Source organism: Apium graveolens, mitochondrion (genome assembly GCF_009905375.1).
Source record: "Apium graveolens strain L.+W99A mitochondrion, complete genome".
NCBI classification, from domain to species: Eukaryota; Viridiplantae; Streptophyta; class Magnoliopsida; order Apiales; family Apiaceae; genus Apium; species Apium graveolens.
In genome coordinates, this window is record NC_058313.1 from 337,501 (window position 1) to 360,000 (window position 22,500).

The 22,500-nt window shown below is 46.3% G+C and overlaps 5 protein-coding genes across 5 annotated transcripts; 2 read left to right on the forward strand and 3 right to left on the reverse strand.

Moving 5' to 3' along the window:
- Positions 1-1,374: 1,374 nt before the first annotated feature.
- Positions 1,375-1,776, forward strand: orf133a (hypothetical protein). The gene has a single exon. The coding sequence runs from the start codon at positions 1,375-1,377 to the stop codon at positions 1,774-1,776; it is 402 nt and encodes a 133-aa protein (YP_010185213.1).
- A 1,633-nt stretch (positions 1,777-3,409) lies between these two features.
- Positions 3,410-3,988, reverse strand: orf192a (hypothetical protein). The gene has a single exon. It carries the CDS (start codon positions 3,986-3,988, stop codon positions 3,410-3,412), a length of 579 nt encoding a protein of 192 aa, YP_010185214.1.
- On the reverse strand, positions 3,989-4,537 carry orf182a (hypothetical protein). The gene has a single exon. It carries the CDS (start codon positions 4,535-4,537, stop codon positions 3,989-3,991), a length of 549 nt encoding a protein of 182 aa, YP_010185215.1.
- A 5,851-nt stretch (positions 4,538-10,388) lies between these two features.
- Positions 10,389-16,612, reverse strand: nad7 (NADH dehydrogenase subunit 7). Its single transcript has 5 exons — positions 16,470-16,612; positions 15,502-15,570; positions 13,695-14,160; positions 12,461-12,706; positions 10,389-10,649 (listed from the first exon to the last, which is right to left on the reverse strand). Exons 1-5 carry the CDS (start codon positions 16,610-16,612, stop codon positions 10,389-10,391), a joined length of 1,185 nt encoding a protein of 394 aa, YP_010185216.1.
- Positions 16,613-19,897: 3,285 nt separating this feature from the next.
- On the forward strand, positions 19,898-20,266 carry orf122a (hypothetical protein). The gene has a single exon. The coding sequence runs from the start codon at positions 19,898-19,900 to the stop codon at positions 20,264-20,266; it is 369 nt and encodes a 122-aa protein (YP_010185217.1).
- Positions 20,267-22,500: the final 2,234 nt, after the last annotated feature.

Below are 22,500 nucleotides of genomic sequence, written 5' to 3' on the forward strand. Positions count from 1 at the left end.
GCTAAGGAACGACGAGCTACTTGGCTGCTTTCCGTAACGGCCCATCAATAGCTACTATAACAACAGGAACAGGAGCAACTTGAGCTTCTTAGCTCTTTAGCTCCTTCTACCATCGACTACTAAACAGATTCTTTCTCGATACGATACACTCTGAATACTATACAATAGAGATGCTACCGTATCGAATGCAGAGATTAGATTCTATTACTCAAGTGTTACTGCGAGAGTCTATAGTAAAGTAGCTATACATGCTTATATACCTATATATACAATAGCAAGTATATGCTTATAAAACTATATATTATTATTAGCAACTCTTGCTAAGTACTTTTATATATAGTAAACAAGAATACCCAAGATAACTACCGCCATATAACCCGAGTCTGTAACAACTGCGGTAACCCTATTATAGTAAACAAGAATCCGAAAGAGAGGTTGTTTACTTGCTACTCTATATGGCTTGTTTATAAGCTACTTAGCAAGACTAGCTAATATACTGTATAGAGAGTTAGCATACAAGACTATAGGCTACTGTGTGTGATTAAGCAAGATTGACCGCCCGTGTCTACTGCCTTGCTACTGACACATTGCACGAGGTGGCCAACCCGCGGAATAGCTTTTGGGTCGGCATAATCTAAAGAACCCCAATGCTGATTCCGAGACTTATCCTACCTACTCAAGCGGCAATCAATACACATTCAGTGATTTCGAACATCGCTTACGACATTTCGAATTCAGGGTTTGGGGGTTCAAGCTATATATTCATTGATATTGAGGAAGTAGAGGCAGATAAAATATGTGCCATCAACTTGACTACATGGAACTATCAATATAGCGTTCAAAGGAATCCTTTCTATCCTGTGAGCTCGAACCGGTAGTTCAAGCCCTGCTCTTTCCCAGTCTCCCTTTTCTATTATACACTGCCCGCTTTCTTCTCCTGATCCTCCACCAGCTTCGCCCCCCAGCCTTCCAACGGGAAAGACTTCAGTCCATTTCCGTGCTTCCTGTTCCCGCGGCAGACGTATGCTCGGTTGAAGCTGGATTTAGAAAGGGACAAAGGATCAGCAGCGGTGCATATATGATATTTATAGGTATAGGTGGGGTACCTAAGACAGATGCGCCTTGATCTGAACAATGAAATTCATTGCATACAACGAAGTAAGGGGGTGCCAACTTACACAATGAGACTACATGTTTGGCTCCCTTCACCTTTATAAATTAGAATAGTAAATCCTAAAAGTTGCGCTTCTTTCAAGCGAAAACTCGGATCAAGGGCTATCGACCCGACAGTGCTACGTTGGTCCATTTAGTGGATCCTCCCCCCAAAAACAAGATCATATTGAACAACAACTTCGAGGGAGATAGCATTGGGACATGCTATTACCTATGTATGGCTCTAACCCGGCTAGGATTAATAATGATGAAGTTCCGGAACTATTAGCTCTACTCGAGCTATGCCGTCTCTTGCCTTTGGGCCGCTGCCCCTCTTCCATCGGTTGGAGATGGGGGTTCCCAGTTGTTTTAGTACTTATCATCTATTTGATCTCACCTGCCCGGCATGGCATGCCATCACTCTTCCGTTGTGAACTCCGTTTCACTCGTTCAGTTGTTAGTTCTTGTCCCCTTTCTGACCAGGAAAGTGAACCTTGCATAAGGATATCCCAGCTCGAAAAACATTTCCTTAAAAAAAGAGAGTTTTTTTGGTTGGAAAATAAGGTATTTCATTCTCCGGCTATTTACTTTATAATAGCACTTCAAAGGTATAGCAGCTTATGAGGAAAAGCACCTCCATGAGGGTCGCGGATTCAGGTCCCTACTACACAGCAGTTATAAACACATAGAGCAACCACGAGCACACAGGATACTAACATGAAATTTTGTGACAAAAAAGAAGGCCATTCTCAGTATTTAGAAACATAGAGCAAAAAGCTGTTTGATAGAAAGTTGGATACGTTTGATAGTATGAAACCTTTAACCGAATAGGGCACCAAGCCAGCTTCCACTTGTGTTGTCTCCTGGGCCGGTTGACCCTTTACCAAACCAAATAAGACAGGTCCTACCTAAAAGGCAAGTTCCTAACTAAGAAACCTAAGCTAAAAGCGCAAGTGGGGTGTATCTATAGTCGGCTTTGCCGCTTCACAGCTCCGCAATCCCGCTTTATCTAAGCTTCGCAAAGTGCACTCTCAGTTCCCTTCGTACGACAGGGCCCCTGCCCCATTCTTCCCTCTATGGAACCAGGTCGAATCCTCAACTACATTCTAAAAGTAAAAGGGGTCTTGGCAATCTGCCCAATAGAGTCTAAAGCTGCTGCTACTTCGTCCCCTTCCTTGCCTGCTTCAATCAATCGTATTTATTTCGTGAAAACGGAAACGTACTTTATTAAGGCCGATGCCTGTGCCCTGCCGAGTGAAGGAGAGATTGTCGTACTTATGGGGATCAAAAGTGACTAGCCCTGGTCTGGGAGTCCTGAGAATACTGAATACAAGAAGGTATCATTTAGTATCTGTTGACCGGACTAGTCTCGTCCCATCTGGGCTGTTTTTGGCTAACATAGAAAAAGGGTAGGATTCCGTTCCCGAGGGACCTTCAAATACTTCTACTCGTCCTGACTTGCTCAGCTTTCGACTAGAGAGTGGACCTTCTGGACATCCGGAGCGCACTCAGATTGGCCATTGAACAGAGGGGGGCTTTTCACCTGAACTGAGACCCCGAGATGCCGATTGAGACCCGGAGATGCCCATTTCACTGCCCTAACAACCAGAAAAGCGGAGCAGCTCCTTTGTTGGTGCCTTTCCGCGGAAAAGTAATTTAGTTTCTTTCCAGCTCTCTAGTATACTTATTCTCTTTCTTATGCTGTTTTCTGCCTGTAGTGTGGTTCTGTCCCTACTATTGATAAAATCACTGGATGCTCTTGCTGCTCTGCTCCTCTAGTCATTGAACCAGCGCACTCCAATACAAGCTTCTCTTCTTTAATGAATGGGACTGACTCGGCTAAGTAAAGTGCAGTATCGGTTCTAATAAAGAGAAAGAATCTATCCTTACCCTACTGCAGGAAAAAGCACTTTCTATCCCCCCGCGCTACAAAACAAACTTATCTAAGCACTCAAAACAAAGCTGAAATAAGGAATGGGAGAAGCTATAGTGCAGATCACTTTTCACTTTCTCTAGAGTCCAGCCCTTGGACTTGGTTCTATCAGCTATGGAGTCTTCCTCTTGTTCTTCCCTTCTCTAGTACAGATCCAATCACAGGATCTCTGTATGTATGCGCTGATGAGCTATACCTCCCGGACGAAACACTTCTCAACCCTGTAGATGTATATATAGAAGTTTGAGTTCTGGACGTCTTGGTATTGGATCCGCTCTTCTGTTAGCATAAACATGAATTAGATTCTATTCGTCTTCTTTATTCTTAAGAGAAACCCCCCACCCGAACCATTCTTAAGACCACCAAGCCCTCTCGAATGAGTTCTACTATAGAAGCTTTCAACGTAGACCCGGGGACAAATCTTTCACTCACTGAGAAGTGAAAACCTGTGACTAGATCGTCCTGAAGACGGATGCGACGGGAAGAAGTGGCATTTGGAAGTGTTGCTGACTTAACATTTAGGTTTCGGCATAACAAAGCTTGCACTGTCTTTTCGCACTTAGGCGCACAGCGTGCCATTGGTAATGATTCTACTACGGTGCCACAAATTCGCAAGCTGATCCTAAGTAATCGTTGTTGTTCATTGGATTCCGGAGGAACTACTTCGTTAGGATTGGGGAATTGCTGCGATTCTTCCTGAATAGCCTGGATTCTCCCGTCGAGAGTCACTTTGAAAGTCTTACCTAAACTCTTCCGACTGAATATGATAAAGCCTATAAAACAACGAGCTACTATCATTTCTTCATTATAGATTGAGATCTTCTTCGAACTTGATGCACAAATAGATGGAATAGCAGCAAATAGCATCTTTCTAGCCTGCATATTCGTGGAAATCAATCTCATTTAGAAAGCCTTATCTCTATCTTTCAGCAACTGAACGGGAAGTGGTTTAGGAAAGGACTTTAGAATCGGATGCGCTCGCCCAGCGAGAAAGGCCCTGACCCTGCCAACCAAGTCAAAATAAAAAAGACAGCAAAGAAAGCGACTCCCGCGAGACTTCTTTCTATTGTTATTGTTACGCCATAATATTCCGATAGATAGAAGCGCTATCATAATAATCAGAATAACATAAGAGGGGCGGTCACAATACCAATAGAGGGGCTCGAGTGGGGATGGAACGAAACTCCCGAAATTTTCAACATACCAGTCATGGTGCGGTGTGCTTATATCCATAGGTTTCGCGTAATCCACATACCACTTCTGGTATTCACGATTCAGCAGCCAGCTGAGCTTAACCGGGAATAATTGTTGAGAAATTTCGGTAGTCACGTCCAACTCTCGTTGGAGGAAATGTACGTAGTCTGGTTGTATGACGCCATGAAAGAAATCATGACGCTGCACAACCAAGAATTTATTAAAGCTCGCCAATCTAGACGCAGTATGAGGGTCCATAAATTCATCCGGGACCCAAACCGACCCGGAAAAGAAATAGGGGCTATTATAAATTGAGGTTAAGATATCCGGACGAACCGGTATCCCTTGCAGAATAAGACTGTCGGCCGAAGAATTTATATTACGCGATCGTGACTGTCCATCTTTATCAGCCAACTCCCCAGTTTCCAACAGTGACTGTCTCTGATCCCCCTATTTCTTCTGAGCAATAGAGTGTGAGTGATCCGCTAAGTCAACCGACCCTTTTCCAAGTTTCGGTGTCCGTAGGAATGGAAGCTTTATTTCAAAGCCTTGTGTTCATTCTCAGCCCTTCAGTCAGGAATTAGCGTTCGACCTTCTCTCCTACGCCATTACTGATGGACAAATCTGTTTGGAAACAGAGCTCTTTTATCGCGGAATTAGACCTTGACGTGAACAGACGCTTTCTCGGAGAAAGCCTTTTTTTCTTTGTTCACTTCCCTTAGCTTTAATCGGAACCTTTCTTTTATACGCTTTCTTCTCTTAAGAGATTTTTTTATAGTGACAGCTGATAGGGAAAGCTTACTCTTTGATAGACCAAGCCGAAAGACAGACACATTTCCATTTTCTAAAGCCACGCCCCTTCCGCCTGTCCTTTCCTGACTCTGTCGACGGTATGCTTGATGATAGGATGGTAGGATTGATGGGTATGCCTGTCCGAATGTTGAGCCGATATACCTTCTTTACAGCCTCTCGAGAAAGAAAAATGGAAGTCTCCGGTCGGCCCTAAAACTACTGACTTTCCGGCAAGACCGGTTGCGGATTCAACCTCGGCTTCACTTAGAATACGTAAATTTCCCATATGCCCACCTTCCAGCTCTAAGCTAGTCCCTACTGATGCCTATTTCTTTGGTCTCATTCTGTAAAACTACTAACTCCTTCTACAGCAGGAATAAGGGATTCGTTACGAACACTAACGCAAACAACGTCTTTTTTTGCCGTTGATGGTTGCAGCTTCTTCTCTCGTTATGCACCGGGTACGAGTCAGGCTTTCCGGGACTGGCTATCTCGGCGGGATTTTGCTCCTTATTTCGGGCTTTCGCGCCTTGCCTAGCCATTTTCATACCTAGGAACCGCCTTGAAGCCTTTTGCTCGTCTATGCCCTTCTTCGTACCACCTTACGCAAGAAACTTTCTCAGATTGGGGCAAATCCTGAGACTGACTTTCTTTCGTCTGGAAAGCCCTCGGGCGATCTCACCAGAGAAAGAAGAGTTCTCAGCTCCCAGTCAACGGTCCAGGTCCAGGTCCTAAAACTACCGCCTTTGCTTTTGCAGCAGAATCTATGTCAGCTGGATTTCCATCATCACTGGCAGCTAGATTAGCCCGGCTAACTTGAATCAGTTTACTTGACTTCTATTTGAAACTACTCCTCATCCGAGGTAGAATGCTTTTCTGCTGTTCAAAGAAATGCTTACCAGGTCTGGGCTCGATCCCAATAGCCTTATTAGTTCCTTAGCCTGCCGGGAATTCTTATATACTCCATAACCAGAGAACTTTCTCCGGATCATATCCAGTAGCAAGCATCCCTTCCTTAGATTAGATTCGAGAGTAGGCATGCCCAGACCCAGCCCAGCTTTGCATCATTACTCGCGGTTGGTTAGGAGCGGCGTCAGGGGAAGGAACGGGGGCATGGGTCTCTCGGGAGCAAAGGCTTCGGTTGGGATAGAAGCATAGGTACCCAGAGCGGAAGATCCACCGGCGGATCCTACAGCAGAGGCAGAGGTAGCTGGAGAAGCTGCAATGGTAGTTTATTATGTTGAGTAAGTTGAACCAGCCGAAGAAAAATAAGAAGGTAGCAGCTACTTCTTCTGCTTCTTCGGTTGTTGCCGCCTAATTAGCTACGATCAATGAAAATCTCGTAAGAAAGCTGTGCCACGAACAGCGCTTTGCCCCTTCTATATAAGCTGCACTGCGCTGAATGAGAAAGATCTCCTGCCCCCATCTATTTGTTGTGGGGTTCTTTACTTGGTTAAAAACCGTTCATTTTCCTACAAGCAAGTCTTTCTTTCAATTGTGCAATTAGTTCTCTCTAGGCAGCCACCATCAGGCGCCTTTACGCAAGATGAACTCTCTTCCTAAAAGTACACCGCACATATTGTTACTCTTTAGCCATCTATGAATCCTTTTCAGAGTCCTCCGGTCGAGTTGGAAAACAACCCTTGAGACCTCGTCGCGGCGTTAGCAGCCATTGACATTGACGATGTGATGTATTGAAGACTAAGCGAGCCAGCCTAGAACGGAACAAAAAAAATTTCAATGAAATGAAGTACACGCAACTACGCCTGTGAACTCGGATAGCCTTTCAGCATTCCTTGAATCTACCCTAGGAAAAGGCACTTTCTTTTCTTATGAGATTTTTAGTTAGAGGTAAAAGAGCCCAAGACGCGCATCCACCAGATAAGCCATATAGTTCTTTGTGATCCTCAAGTTCAAGTCGTTGGACGCTTCGTGTCCCTGCCCCCTTTCTCTTCCTTGGGCTTTGGGCTTTTGTCCAACTTCCAACTCAATATCTTAGTCATCTTTCTTCAAAGGCCGTTGATTCTGCTTCCTTGATTGAATAATCGAAGGTGAATCAATAAGACAGTACCGGGCGTGTGATAACAACACTTGCTTTCGTGCTGGAATTACCTTGGTGTCACTCACCTATCTTTGCCTTGCTTGGCTCCTGTATACTAAAATGGCTGTCTCGCTGTCTACTGGAGCTCGGATCCGACTAAAAGTGGGTTCGTGTATATGCGCCCTGCCCAGAGCTAGCCTGAAAGAGCAGCCGTGGAGAGTCTTGGCTACCATGCCCGGGAGTGCTTTCGAGAAGACATGCACCTTTCTAAGATCTTCTTCTTTGTCTTGAGAACAGCCTCCTTCTCTATCTATTTCCCCTCATTTGCACGAGATGACGGGATTACTTGCATACTCGTAAGGCATGATTTTTCCACTTGCTTGAAGCTCTCTTCCCGTGTCGATGAGGGGCTATTCCTTTCAACCAAAACAAGTTGAAACCTATCTTCTAGCGTAACTTGCGCAACACTCTTTTTTTTTCCTGCCGGAATGTGCTTTTATTCTAAACATCATTGCATTAGAAAAGTGCTTCGGATAACTATTAGCGGTAATCTACGCCCAGTGTTGCCAGGCAATTAAATCCGACTCCGCTTACTAACTTAGTCGAAAGACTAAGCCTTCACCCGGGGCTAGCTGCGTGGCATCAACCCGTTCGTTATCACAGAATGCTTTTCTCGAATGCAATGATGTTTAGAATAAAGCAAGATTCACTTGACTACGGTCGCGTGGTTTCTTATAGAATTCTTATGCACCGTAGGTTCTGAAAGATGCTCGACCAGCGGGAGTAGGTCTTATAGAGAAAGAGATAGAGTAGATAAGCTGTGCAAGAGATATAGTCTAGTAGCAAGTATATGCTTATACAGCTATACAGTCTAGTAGCAAGTATTGCAAAGTAGCTATATTGTATAAAGAGAATACCTTCTTAGATGTCCTTTAATCTATGCCATGAAACCCTAATGGTGCTTCTCGGCAGTAGGTAAACAGCCTTCTCTATTCCTCCTTACCAACTACCTAATCTTGAGGATTGTCGTTCAACGGCTAAACACGAAACAAAAAGGGCCTAGTACCCCGACTTACTATTTATTGTACTAAATGTAATATTAATATGTGCCTTGGTCATGGATGAAATTAAGTACATCATTAAAGATATAATTAAGACTGAGATCTGATCAGAGGATGCTTCTCGTTCATGCCACGGAACGGATAGGAAAAAAGATTGACTAAATCAAATAAGGAAGATAGAAGTAGCTGCAATTGCTATTGAATCTGCTGCGCGTGGAAGGTTTGACGAAGTACCATTTCATTGAATTTCGCATAGTCCTTTCTTTCGATCGCATTAACATGGCGCTGTCTTCTCTTTAATCCTCTCGAGTCGAGCAAGAAAGGTAATCGTATCATCCATGGCTAAAAGACTTTGATTTCTGACCGGATAGTCAATCAATATGAATCGCAGGAATGAGAAAAGAAAACAAAGGGGGAGCTTTCTATATATTAGCGTATACCTCTCATTATCAGACTCCGAATTAGACTCAGGTGACTCAGACTTAGACTGAATTCCCGGGACATTTCTCTTTAAAAGAAAAAAGAAAATGGAATGAAACTCTTACCAGCTGGTTCAAATCAACCATTGGACTGAGGCAAGGGTGCCCGTTGTCACCTTACTTGTTCATAATGGGATCGGAGGGGCGCTAAATTATTAGTTATTAGAAAGGAGAAGATTGCTACTGGTACCTTGAGAGGCTTTCAATTCACACCTCAATCTCCTGTGAGATCTCATACCCCCTATGCGGATGTTTGTACTCCTATAAAGGTTGCTTTGTGGCGAGGTGCTACGATTTTTTTCATTTTACTCTCGTCGAGTTAGCTCACTTCCTTTTCTTTTCTTGAGCTATAGAGCAATAGGAGGTTGATGGTCAGTTCAAGCAAGGGTTCCATCTTGGCAAATTCATTCCTTATTTTCTGCGTACTCTAGCATTACCTTTCAACTAACTGGTCTATTTTTTTCTCTGGCCGGGATGTCCTGATATGGTTTCTGAGTAGTTGTAGTGCACTTATCGACTGCTAACCGCCAGGTGTGCGTTGTGTAACTCCAGCCATAGCCTGCACTCCCCGGAAAAGCATTTTCACGTCTATTCGGTCCGCAAAAAAAGAAAGGGGCGTAACGAGCAGTCTACTCATGTACGAAAGGGGGATATTCCGACTCAATGCAAGAAGTTCCTTTCGTCGCCTCCCCCCTTACCATGTAGCCCCTTCTTACTATTTCCCCAGGTACCCTTTATAGATAGAGGATAATAGCCTTGGATCTTCTCTTATGCGGTTAATCCACTCACGAAGAACCTCTGCTTCCGTATCCGCCGTCTAGTTCATTATTGATGGATTGTATCGGCGGTTTGGTTATAAACTTAATGAATTTCGGGAGACGGAGAGAGCTGCCACTTTGGTCGTCTTCTTTCATTTCAAACTTCAAATTGATCGAATTGTTTCAAGGTTCTGCGCAGGCGGTTGCGCGTTGTAATCAGGCATTTCGATCCCATATTTTGTGTTGTGAAGGATTTAGCCACTTGTGCCTGTTGTTGCTGTTGATGCACCTGAATTTGCTGCTGAGGTGGGAATGACCTCCTAGCTACAGCAGCATTCTCGTTGGCATTGGCGTAGTCATAAGGGACTAAAAGTAGTTCGTCTTCGATCCGATCGCCCATTCGCGTTTAGGTGTGATTCAAAGAGGCCGCGGTAACGCGAATCAACACTTTGATTCGCGTGGCCTTTGACAGAACTCTTTTAAACCTTGATAACTTGCTTGTTTTCTTACTTCCTGGGGATACTCGTTTCTTTGCAAAGCTTATAGTTTATTTAGCACCTATAAGGTGAGATACGGGAAATTGACCATACTGCTTTGTCATAGGAAATAATGACAACATTGGCGACCAAGGAGTGGCGAAAGCAATCCAAGAACTCATAAATAGGCCTTATTCCTTGGGCTACTCTTAGTTTTTTTAATGAATAGTATAGCATGAACAACCAGAAGCCGCAACAATAGAATAGTATCAACGAAAGGCTCTTCCACTTCTATTTATTTACTATATAAGCTGTTCGACTGACTCGTTGGCTCCGCGTTCATGAAATTCCAATATCAACAACATAAAGCAAATTCTTCGATCTTAATTTCGGGCGTATGGAATTCGTTCATCTCTAGTACTGAGAATCGAAGGGGAAGGGGAATCCATCAAGGTTTTTGGCTCGCAATAAAGCTAGGGTCCTGATCGAGCAACTAGTAGTCCTATCTATCCACCTCTCCAGACACAATATCTTGAGTACCTATGATGGTGACCACATCTGCTGGCATGTGATGTTTGGACATAGAATCGAGTCCTTGTGAATGGGCAGAGCCAGGTGCTCTTATTTTACGACGGTAGGGACGATTGCTTCCATTACTGACCAGAAAGACACCAAATTCTCCTTTAGGTGCTTCAACTGCGGTATAGGTAGAAGGAGCTGGTACGGAAAAACCTTCTGTATAAGGTTCGAAATGGTGAATTGAGGTAGAGTAGACCGATGATCTTGTAGTCATTTGGCCGGCTATTGAAAGAAAAAGCTTGCATCTGCTCCCCCTATTATATAACCGGTCCCATCTCTCTCCAAACCTAACGTGGTAGTTTCCCATCATAGGGCTTTCTATCTATAGATTGAGCCATTACCAAGGAGCTAATTTCATTCGTTCAGAACTCAGTTGACTGCTTCTATAGATAAGGCGGAGCGTCCTTGTCCTTGGTTCAGCATTCTAGCGCATAGGGCTTTGGCGCTACTACAGCGCTTCGCTAACTCGAAGCGCCTCGCTATGAGAATATAGCCTCGCGCTAACGCTCGGCTAAGTCTTGAACCTTCGCGCTGACCGTTCGCTTTCTCAGTAGCAAAAGCGCTTCTCTTTGCCCCTTAAGTAGAAGGACAAGAAAGATGTTATTGGTTTTCTTGCTCCCGCTTCCTCATCTGCGCTCATCAAGCCAGCTTTGCTCTTTGGGAGGTGAAACAGCGGTTGAGGCGGACATTTCGAAATGACAGCATCGAAGATAGATTTATATCTATACACGGTTACGGTTATCTCGGACTGCGTTCCGGAAAAAGTAGCCTACTTGAGTTGAGGGGCGGGCACTCCTGTCTTTCAACCCCACTATACTATTCATAGTTGTGGGGGCACTGTGTACTTACAGCCTCTACGATAAGCAAGTGAATGGGCCCGGTGCGTGGCGAACGGAACGGTTCATCAAGAACATTTTCGCCTCAACTCCCTAAATAGGAAGGGGGGACTTTAAAAACTTTAAAAATAGGGCTAATTGCTTCCCACCTGACTGTGATAGCCCTCTCGAAACCTTACCTTATTGGAGCTTTGTAACTAGTGACCGGGTTCCCGCCGCTAGAGCGTTTTCCCAGTGCGCGGAGCCCCAACGAGTAAGGTTTTAGTGGTTTATCATTGGGTCCATAACGCTAATCCTTCTTTTTGTGCTACTCCTAGGGCGGGAAGAAGAGAAGAAAACGCGAGGCGTTCTCTTGGTTTCCCAACCTGTTGCTTCTAAAGACTGCCCTCTCTCGGCTGGATGTTGGTCCAGCCTACTACGAGTATCCCGTATCCAGCAACCTATACAAAGGGCATCAAAGCCCTTTGTATAGGTTGGAGCTATGAAGCTGACCTTCTTTTTCTTAAAAAAGGAAAGGGCCTTTTCAGCTGATGCGCAGGAGCGCACTTCCGCTTTCCCTTTACTAGTAGGGGGTCCCGTGGTTCCTATGCCGCCGCCCTTCCCGGTCCTTTTCTTTTAGTGCTTCGACCCGAAGCGATAGCTTCTAGCTAGTTCAGTGGATAAGATGGCTGCGCTCCAGCTCACTCAAGAATGGGACGGCAGTGGTCCGCCGGCAAGCTCGTTCTGATCTTGGACGCAGTACATTGGAATCCTGAAGTACCACCACGAACGCTACCGCGCGCCCGCCTGCGGTGCGGTAAGGCACCACCCTGTTGTGCCAGCAGCCAACTCCGGCGTGTCCGCTTAGTTATCCTCATCAAGCCACTTACTTGATGTCTAGCTTCCCAACTGGTAGGCGGTTCCTTTTCCCCCAGATCAATGAATAAGGTAGAAGTCAGTTGATTCTTCCGAAGAACCGGAAGCGAAGCGCTATGCCGGGGCGGGGAGACGGGAAAAGAAACGGCTCCGAAGAAAGAAATTGGGGTTCCCAATGCTTCTCCACGCTCAACGAGATGCGCCAACCTCGGGATGCTTTACTCCTAACCCCACAAGGTTCCGAGACGGAGCTTAACCTGAGTCTCGGTTAAGAACGGCGATGATCCACGTTTCACACGGCGCACGATTCCATGGATAGTTTCATTCGACATCGTGATGGAGGACATAGCTTACGATCATCGGCTTTGATCATGCCACTAGGCATTTTATTAGGACATTGCACAATGATCCGAACACTTTGTCGCATCTCTTCGATACGAATACAGTAACGATCATAGCGATCTCCTCTGGTACCTACTGGTACGTCAGGATCCAATTGGTCATGAACATCGTAAGGTGCTGCTCTTCGCGAATCCCAGCATACCCCTGGTTGGGATGGGTAGGCCCACCACTTAACTTTCACTTAGGCCCGGGCCAAGTAAGTGGGGGACCCTGCCGGGCTCCCCCCCCCCCCAAAAAAAAAACAAACTGTACGTGAGAGTTTCCCTTCATACGGCTCGAATCATTCTCAGATGCCCCGAGAGGCGTCCTTTCCTTGTTTGTTGGGTTGGTTCACGCGCGCGCAAACGAGCACCGGCCGCAACAGCAGGAAACTATGACCAATAGAGTAAGACACTTAGCTACACCCGCACGCAAAAGGAATGTGGTTCTGGTTGAGGCTTTCTTTCCCTTATTAGTTTATTAGTAAAGGGGCGCGGGACGTTCGCGGAGTCCGTGCCTATCATATCAAAAGGGTCGTAGAAAGAGAACCCGGCCGCCTATTTCATTCGACGTTCCGGGGCGGGGGCCCGCCCGATTCGACCTACTTTTGGATAACAAGAAGGCGAGCTTCTCCGCTTTGATCACATAAAAGCCCAGTCAGCCACCAACTCGGTGCAGGTCACGTGACCTGCAGTTCGGCCTTCGCTTTTTGAGGCTTCCTCTACCCACATCTCTATGTGTCCGCAGCACTTCCATATGGAGAAAGATAGGCTTACCATGTTCCATCAATAGCACCTAACCTATGCCGATTTTGGCGGACCGTGCTCCACCCCGGTGAACTCATGCGGTTCCGACGTGCCCAGAGGCCAGAGGCGAATCCGTTCACGGTCCGTAGGACCAACACCATTCGAAGGTGGGTGGCCCGCCCCGCCCAGAACAGTCATGTTTGACTGGGCTTACACACATTCGCTCACTTACGCTGTCCCCCCTCAGCTCACCCTAGCCCCGCCAGGCCTTTTGCTTTTCTAACGTAAGCTCCAAGGCTTCACACCAAGTCTTCACTGACATAATATGCGTGCTTTAGTAGGGTCAGGCAGAACCGTTGTTACCTGATGGGAACTCCCCCCATATTGCTATCAATGTCTTCATGTCGCACGACCTCTTAACATTACACCACTGAATCCCCAATCCTTTGCTTGCTGTGCAGTGACAGTACCAATATCCACTAATCGTTGTTTCCAGATACGGTTGCCGGTTGACATCTCTTCTAATTCGTCGATACGAGAAGCAAATTGTTGTGTGGAGGAATCAATATCTCGACATAAGCCAAGAGGCAGATCTTGTGCCACTCCACCTGGTCGTATGAAACTGGCATGCATCCTGGCTCCCGAGACTCTTTCATAGAATTCCAACAATTTCTCCCGCTCCTCAAAAGCCCACAGGAACGGGGTTGATGCTCCCACATCCATAGCATGAGTAGTTAAAGCAAGTGAATGATTTGAAATTCGAGTTATTTCACGGAATAACACTCGTATATATTGAGCTCGTAATGGTACCTCGCAATTCAAAAGTCTCTCTACGGCTGAAGAATGAGCGTGTTCTTGGGCCATCGTAGAAACATAGATAGGGTCAACGACGGAACGAACAACGAAACTTTACGACAGCTTTTTCGTACACGTTCACTTGCATCACATACACAAGTGCTCTCTGAACCGTGCAATAAGGTCACCCATAACACGGCTCTCCCACTTGAGTTATCTTAGCCCCAGGCCATGCTATTCAATAATTTTTTAAAAATGTCGGCGTAAGGTAACAACTAGTATTGAAAGCAGGTCGCCTTTGGAATATGAGTAGGGCTCCTAGGTGGCGCGTTCGTGGAGGCAAACCGAAGGAAGAGCAAAAGGAAGGTTGGGTGCTTGTGGGGCGAGGCCGCCCGGCCTCGAATAGGCGGGGGCCTAGCTCTAGCTCCGGGTCCCCCCTGCTTGCGGAAATGAATGGATCAGAAGGGGGCTGGGTTCTCGATTTCCGGGCCGGGCGGGAGGTGAGGCCATAAGATAAGATTGCCCTCCCGGTAAGGAAGAGGAGAAAAGGGTGCTGTCATCTATCTCGACCAGTTTCCTGAGGCGTTGGAAATCCAGACCGGTTCAGAGAATCACTGGCGCTATTTAGCCCTTCGTTTCGCCAACAAAGAAGTCATCCTTGACGATTTCCCATTCCTTCCCCGCCTCTCTTCGCCATTCGATGCCTCTGCCTTCCCTTTCTATAACATACCCAGGCGCTCTCCTTTTCAATCACTAATAAAAAAAAAGACCAATAAAAGCCCTATCTAAGTAAAGCTTCGTCTGTTCTTTTTCCGGCTCCAGGGGACTTTACTTGACCCACTCTCCAGTCTCCCGCACTGCTCAAGTAAGTGTGCGACTCCGTATGAGGACCTCCTTCCCTTCTGCCCACTCTCCGTTCACACGGTTCTCAAAGCAGAGGAGGAAGGTTGGGCAGGAGGTACCACGAGCCCTCTGTCCCACACATCTATCCAGAAGCAAGTGTAGTTCACCGGTTCCACCGAATGCTCCTAATCTCTCGGCAAAGATCGTGTGAGTGTGCAGTTATGCTTCGGATGCTTCGCCATAGAATAGATCGACCCAGTTCCCTTTTCTTTTCCGGTGCACTCGCTTTATATCTCCGATACACAAGGAAGGACGCGGTGGGAAGGAAGCAGCCCTAGCCTCTGTCCGGCCGATCATTCCGCTGGCATCTCGCATTCACGCCCCCCCTTTGACTGCCGCTCGGGGATGTAGTTGTAGATACATTAGTCTTAGTGGGTCGTTGGCTCCACTTGTTATCTCCTTCTACGACATGCTGTTGTCGTCGCCATATTCCATATGTCACTTAGTCATCTCTGCCTCACTGCGGGTCAGCACCTCCGAAAGAAACGGAGGACTTCATTCAGTGACCCCGCGATCGCCCTCTAAACGATCAGAATAAGGTAAAGCTTGAAGATAAGTTTTGTACTCTATTAATTTCTCAGTCCCTCTAGTCGGGTGGGCGCCGGCCGGTCTTTCGACCAGATCCCCCTAAAAACCGTACGTGCGGGTCTCCCCGCATGCGGCTCACGCCATTCGAGGTGGCCCAGTCCAGCATTCATTCGCAAATCCTGTAGTGAAATTGAGACTGCTCGATCTCGGAAACTAATTCGCGTGTAGGCAGCGCTGTCTGTCGTACCGTTGACTCTATTCATAGAATTTGTCTTACATTTTTTTATTTTATAGAGGCTTGCCCCCTATTTTTCCAAGAATTCATGCACTTCCCTTTACTCCATAGGGCCTTCTCTAATAGGGAAAAGCCCTCCATTTTCGTCAAATGACCCGGCCTCCCCTGGCGCTTCCACCATCCGGGCCCCCTTTCCTCCCTATGCTCCCCCGGCGCGGGCCTACCACGCTTCGCGCCTGCGGCGTTTTCGCCAGACGGCCTTTGCCAGTAGTGCCGTCCTCCCCGCTGGCTGTATAGGCGGGTTGTCCCTCGCTGCTGCGTTCTGTTAGGCTATGGATTACAGGAACAAATGTAATTGAATGGAACAGCAGGCGGGTTACACGTTCCACTGTGCCGAGATGTGAGGTGCAGGTGGTGATGATCACCCCGGGGTATGCGCTAGCGCCCCTTGACAGGCACTCCAGAACCCGCCAACGCTCGTGAAAACCCGGGTCGGTCGGCCCTCCATTCGTCCGACCGGAGATGTGGATAACGGGGCCACCTTCACAACCTTCTCCCTTCTGTCCCTATGTTGTAGTAAGGTAGGGTGGTTTGCTTGAGTTGCTCAACCGCCCCTTAGCCTGGTGCTCATGACGCGCTACGGAACCTCCACCGTGCCGGGGGACCAAGCAGGGCATAGCTAGCGGCATAGGAGCCGACTCGGCATCAGCGGCTTCGTGCCGCACTGGAGTGATCCAATATGTGGTTCCGCACGTTCCACCACTTCTCCGTTCATTTCCAATACTAATCGTGAAACACCATGAGCAGCAGGATGTTGAGGTCCGAAATTCGAAGTGAAATTTTTGATTTGCTCGTTCCTAGTCGTCATGGGAAAGAAAGGCAGAAATAATAAAGAGATTATTCCCTTAGAGCTTGTCCAATACCACCAGTACCAGAAACGCATCTCCTTCGCCCGCGCAAGATACTTCTATGCCAGCCGGGAAAAATGGCTCTGTTATGAAACAAAGCGGCAGACGGGCTCATTTTACCGGTATTCCCTAATTAGTGGCCTTAGGAGATTAGGGTCCCCCCTTAGATTCTCCGCTCATCCGCGGGGGGTTTCCGTATCCGTCTCCGCGGGGATCTCCAGATCGTAAGACATTATCGCCCTCGCGGCACTTGAGTATATTTCTGTCATTTCCGGAAAGTGCACGGGCAGCCGTCCTTTCCCTTTTTCACAATGTTCGTGAAGTTGCTCACGAATCAAAGTTTGAATGTCCCTTCGAAGTGCCGCACGCTCTTTTTTTTGATCGGTAGCGGGGTGGGCTACTTCCGTCGGTGCTGGCCCCCCGTTCTGGAGCCAGCGGGTTCTGAATGACCTCCCTCTCACGGTTTAAAAGTGGTTAACCCGTCTCGAAGAAATCCATATCGTCCCTCCGAAAAAGGTGTATCAATTACAGCCAACTCCCCTGTCTCTTTCCCAACAAACCCTACTCCTTTTTTTCTAGAAATGCTAACCAAGTGACACACCGGCCATGGGTCATGAAAGAGGTTGACCCCCATCCTCCTTAACTATGTACGGCCAATGAACTCCTCGCTTTAGTCCGTTCATTCTTTCTTTGGGCTCGGGTCGATAGTAGCCGTGGTAGTAATGTCCCGGAGCCCGGCTACCGACCCGAGGCGCCGAGTCATAAAGGGGCGTTAAACGTAATTATAGAAGGGCGTTACCACAAAAAACCGAGTCTTGGCAGTTCAAGTGAAAGTTTCTTAGACTAGTCCCACTAAGATGGCGGGGAAAACTTACTTCCGAGAGAGCTGCTTTCGCCTCGGAATTACCTAACGAGAGAGCCGATGCAAAAGTATAGCCCTTGACGCGAGGGAACGTCAGACAGACTTACCTCTGCTAACTACGTTTTATATAGACTGGAAGCTAGAGAGATACTAAGGTATAGTGCCGCTACCAGAGAAGGCTGTTTCATGCTAGGCGTCCACACCCACTACGCCCGAGCCGCATCCCCGGCACACTTGCTATATCTATATCCACTAACGCTTCATCCCACTTCATCCTACCAACTATACCTGATAGAAAGCCGTTCTATAACAAGTCAAGACAACAAGAAAGCAAGAAAAGGGTAGCGATTGGTTTGGGAGCGTCACGGGGGAAGAAGATAGAAGGGTAACCTATGACACCGGGGAGTTACGCTTTTTCTCCCGCCTCAGCTTCGCGGATGGGAGGAGGGCGAGAGCTGAGCCCGCACGCTCTATGCTTTTCCCCAGCTTTTCCTCCAGTAAAAGATTCGCTCGTATCCCCTGTGTCTAGGGATTCCTGGGGCATGAGTTAAGAATCTAGTAGATTGCTCTTTCTTTCGATTGAGCGTCGGTACTTTTTGAGTCTCTCTCTGTAGGCATGCAAAACAACAGAGCCACTGCTCTTCGGGGCGGTGAGGTGGACAATCCCTTATTCCAGCTTTAGAGGAGCATCTTTGCATGAATCAATACTAACTCCTCGGTCAGCTGACCTTCGATTTCGGAGATTAGAGCAGAAGAACTCCGTAACGGCGGAGAAGGGTTTCGCCTCGAATCAAAATGATTTCTCTTCTTCTCTTAAGAGATTTATAGTTAGGACTTGATCGAGGGATCAATTGACTCCGGAACATAAAGTAACAAACAAGACCAGAACCCCGTGTGGACTATGAACCAACAAAAAGAAGAATGCCTTTGAGCTCTTGTTCGAGTTCTTCCTTGATGACTGGAAGGGGAGACAGAAGTATCAAATTCCTCTTCTCCCTGGAGGCTTTCTGGCATTTCCGGAATGGGAAGCTCTCTGATCTTTCCTTCGAGTTTTTATTTTATATAAAAACGGTAAACAAAACAAAAAGTACAATAAATTTTTTATTTGCATGGCAAAAATGTAAAAATTTTTTACTAATCGTGAGATCTATATTCCAACATTTACAGAGGATTACATTAAGCTTTGGTTGAAAGATGCAACGTGCATCAAAGATTATCTCTTCAGATTCGTTAAATGGTCTGCGGACTTCAAATCGGGGGCTGAACCTTCAATCGTTCCTATGTGGATTCGGTTTCCGAATCTTCCGATCTGTTTTTTTCAATACTACTACCTTAGATATATTGCTAACGTAGTAGGCGAAGTGCTGTTAATCGAGGGTCCGGCCCCCAGGCTTTCTCGACCCGGTGTCACAAGAGTATGCGTTGAGGTGGATCTTCTCAAGAAAACCCTACTATACTAATAGGGTCTGGTTAGGCATGGGACAAAACGAAGGAAGATGGCATAAAATCGTCTATGAGAAGGACTTAAGGTATTGTACGTCTTGTTCCAAACAAGATCATGCAAAGTAAAACCGCAAACTTCATTCGAAAACCTCCAGTGCAACTGATGCAGCCAACAAAGAGAAGTCCAACCAGCAGCCGTCAGCTCCTAACTCGAATGCCTCTAGGAAAAAATCTGCACAAGGTCACAAAGAGGAAAAGCTCCCCCACGTCAAGTCTACAGGCCAACGGGCAACACCGTCCAATCATCCTTTTGATAATACATATTCTCTTCCAAACAATACTGCGGACAATCAGACGGAGCGGAATCTTTTTTAATAAATAAACTTCTCAGCACATACAGATTTCTGCCGATCCTTCAAGCAGTACTGCTTCTCATGATTCTGAGTTGAGGGTTGATTCTTCTCATCAGGTAATAGTAGATGCCATTGACTCATCTCTGGCTGCTAACAATTCCAACGTTGATAATTAGAGTATTCAGGCTATTATGCCTATTATCTCTCAGCCTGATCATGAACTCATAAACAACATGGAGTCTAATATATCCCTTGTTTGACTGAAATACAAAGATGATGCTAACGTTCCAAAGGAACAAGCTGCTCAGACCAAGGGATACTTATCGGACGCTGAACCTAGGAGAGAAGCAACCCCCTTTTTGCCTTTCAGTCATTTTTTACCATTTGTAAGGAATTATCTCAAGTGTTATCTACAGCTTCGATATTCAAGAACGCTGACTGTACCCAGAAATAGAATCTGAATCCTACAAGGAGAAACCAGATACATCTTCAATCAAAAAGTACAAGAATCGAACTTGAAGAGCTCCAGAAGGATTACTAGAGCGTTGGCTCGTTCTTTTCAAACTTCTTCCATTGTTTTGTTAGCCATGATTAATAACCTCTTGTGGAATATCAGAGGCATAGGCAACATCAAATCAAGAAGGAGGGTTGGCAAGCTTGTAAAGATGTATAATATCTCGTTGATTGCTATTCTTGAACCTCTTCACCATGCTAATAAGATTCAGGAATTCTCCAACAGAATTAGTTTTAACTTTTCATTGGCAAACCAAGAGGCAGATGATAAAATATGGCTCTGTTGGAATCATGAAGTTCATGTAGTGCTTGTCGGCGCGTTTGAACAGTGTATCGCAGTCGACATCGGCTTCCTTAATTCTGATCGGGTAAGGCTTACCGTTCTTTATGCAAAGTGCTCCATTCAACGGCTTCTTTGGGAAAAACTTCCATTACTGTCTTAAGACATACAAGGTCCATGGATGGTTGCGGGTGATTTTAACGCAATTTCAGATGTGTCTGAAAAACTTGGTTGCAGACCTCCAAATCCAAATCTTTTCTCTTTAAAAAAAAAATGCAATGATTAATGATTGTGGCATCATTCACTGCGGTTATGAGGGCAGCGAGTATACCTATACCTGGTCGAATACCCAAGAGTGGGGGCTGTGTCAAAGCCAAAATTGACTGAGTTGGTTCCATTTGCATTTCTCTCTGGATCATCTAATGCGTCTCCTCCTTCTGCTGTTCAAGTCCATTTGAGCGAAACTTGTCGCCAGCTCGATCAAACCAAGGTGGAGCGATATCCAAGAAAGCATTTAGTGTTTTGGTCATAGAGGGAGAATCCAAAGGCCAGGGCAATAACGATGTATTTACTAATCTCGCTAACACTTCCTGGTAAGACATCTTCTTCTGGTACTGCTGATCAATCTTCTCCTTAGCTACTTTAGCTGCAGGAACTCATAGCTACAAGAGACCTAGACTCGAGACGAGATTCGCCTCCGAAACTACCTTTAGAAAGAGAAGAGCAAGATCAAACTCTGTCTTCAGAGCTACCTGATTACGATCAACTGCTTTAGATAAGCCAGGGCTTAACAGCTCCTTACCTGATTACGATCAACTCCCGCAGGCGCAGGGTAGAGCTCCTCTTCCGTATCTGTTATATCTGCATCTTCCTCATATGTAGTTTCTATGCCTTCTGAAAGGCCTATTCTTGATCCACCATCCATCCCCCCCGAGAGGCTGTAAAGAAGGTATATCGGCTCAACATTCGGACATATAAAAGAAGTCGTGAACTCCAGAAAGGAGGGAACTCAAAGAAAGATACCTGCGAATGGTACTGCTACTTTAAAGCCTAGGGCTAATAGCAAGACAGAGAGATTCGTGGCGTGGAGAGATGTGCTAGACTCTATTTTTATCCTAATAGCCCCATCCTCTTTCAGATTCCAGTTACCATCAGATTGAATGAAAGGGATGACCAGCAGATGATAGCAAGGCTAAACAGATTCGAGATTCTCGACCAGATGAGCGAACAGGGCAAGCACGTACTACCAGAAGAGTAGACCTCAGGGCGAGATAAAGGTGAGGGCCGAAGAAGGCATTGACTTGAAGGGGACTTACCTGTAAGTGATATCTAGTAAACTACCTTATGTGTGATGCAAGGTTTTCTTACTCTGTGTCGGTCGTTGTAGTTGATATTGATTCGATAGGCCTCTTGTATTAGAAAAGACTTCATTCTTCCACTTTCTCGTGCTACTTAACTCACAGTAGTGCACTCAATAGCCTAAGAGTGGCTTCAAAGCTGAGAAGAGAGGAGACATAGTGGTCACCCCCGAACCGACCGGATCCCACGAGTGAATCGAAAGTTTGATTTCGCCTTAATGTTTCTTAGGGTTGAAAGAGAAAAATGAGATGTCCGAAACCAGCATTGAGTGAAGTTCCTTCCTCTATAGCAGCTGATTCCAAGCAATGAAATTACCTCCTTAATAGCTTCTTTGGACAGCTAGTCTTTCCTCTGCTACATCCGCTGATCAGGATAGAAGGTCACGTGAATTCCAACTCAATCTTTTACACCGGTGTATCGTACTCTCTCGACCAGGTCATCATAAGAAAATACTGCTAAATCTTTCCGAAGTGAGAGAAGGGGGGAAGGCGCGCTACAACTAACATAACAGCCAGCTGAAAAACGTTAGCTAGCTAGGCTAGCGCGCAATGGCATTCTCTGATAGGGGCTCGCTTCTTCAAGCTCCGCCCAACCTATACAAGGTGCTGCTCGCTTTCTCTCAGCCACCAGTGGCTTATGTAGTGGTCGGCATTCCTACGTGCTCCTCCTTGCCCCCCCACTTAAGAATCCAAAGGTTACCTTTGGATGTTGTCGTGACGCTTTGGTTACGAAGGTTCCCGGGGTCGAATGGATTCAGTCAGCGAAAGTCCCCCCAACTCAATCAATATCAACAACATGTCGTGACCGGTTAGGCTTGGTTTATTTTGTCAGAAAATAAAGTAGGTTTCGGGGGTTCATTGATTAGTACACCTCAGGTGCTGGTAAGGTCGGGACCGTGGTCGTCCGTCTCCGGTTTGCCGGCCGAGAATATTTCAGAGATTGACCAGCCAGCTGGGTTGGTTTGGCTTTTCTTTTCTATTGAAAAGGAGTCAGCTGTCTGCGCGAGTCACCTTCTTCTAGGCTCCGCTGGACGACACG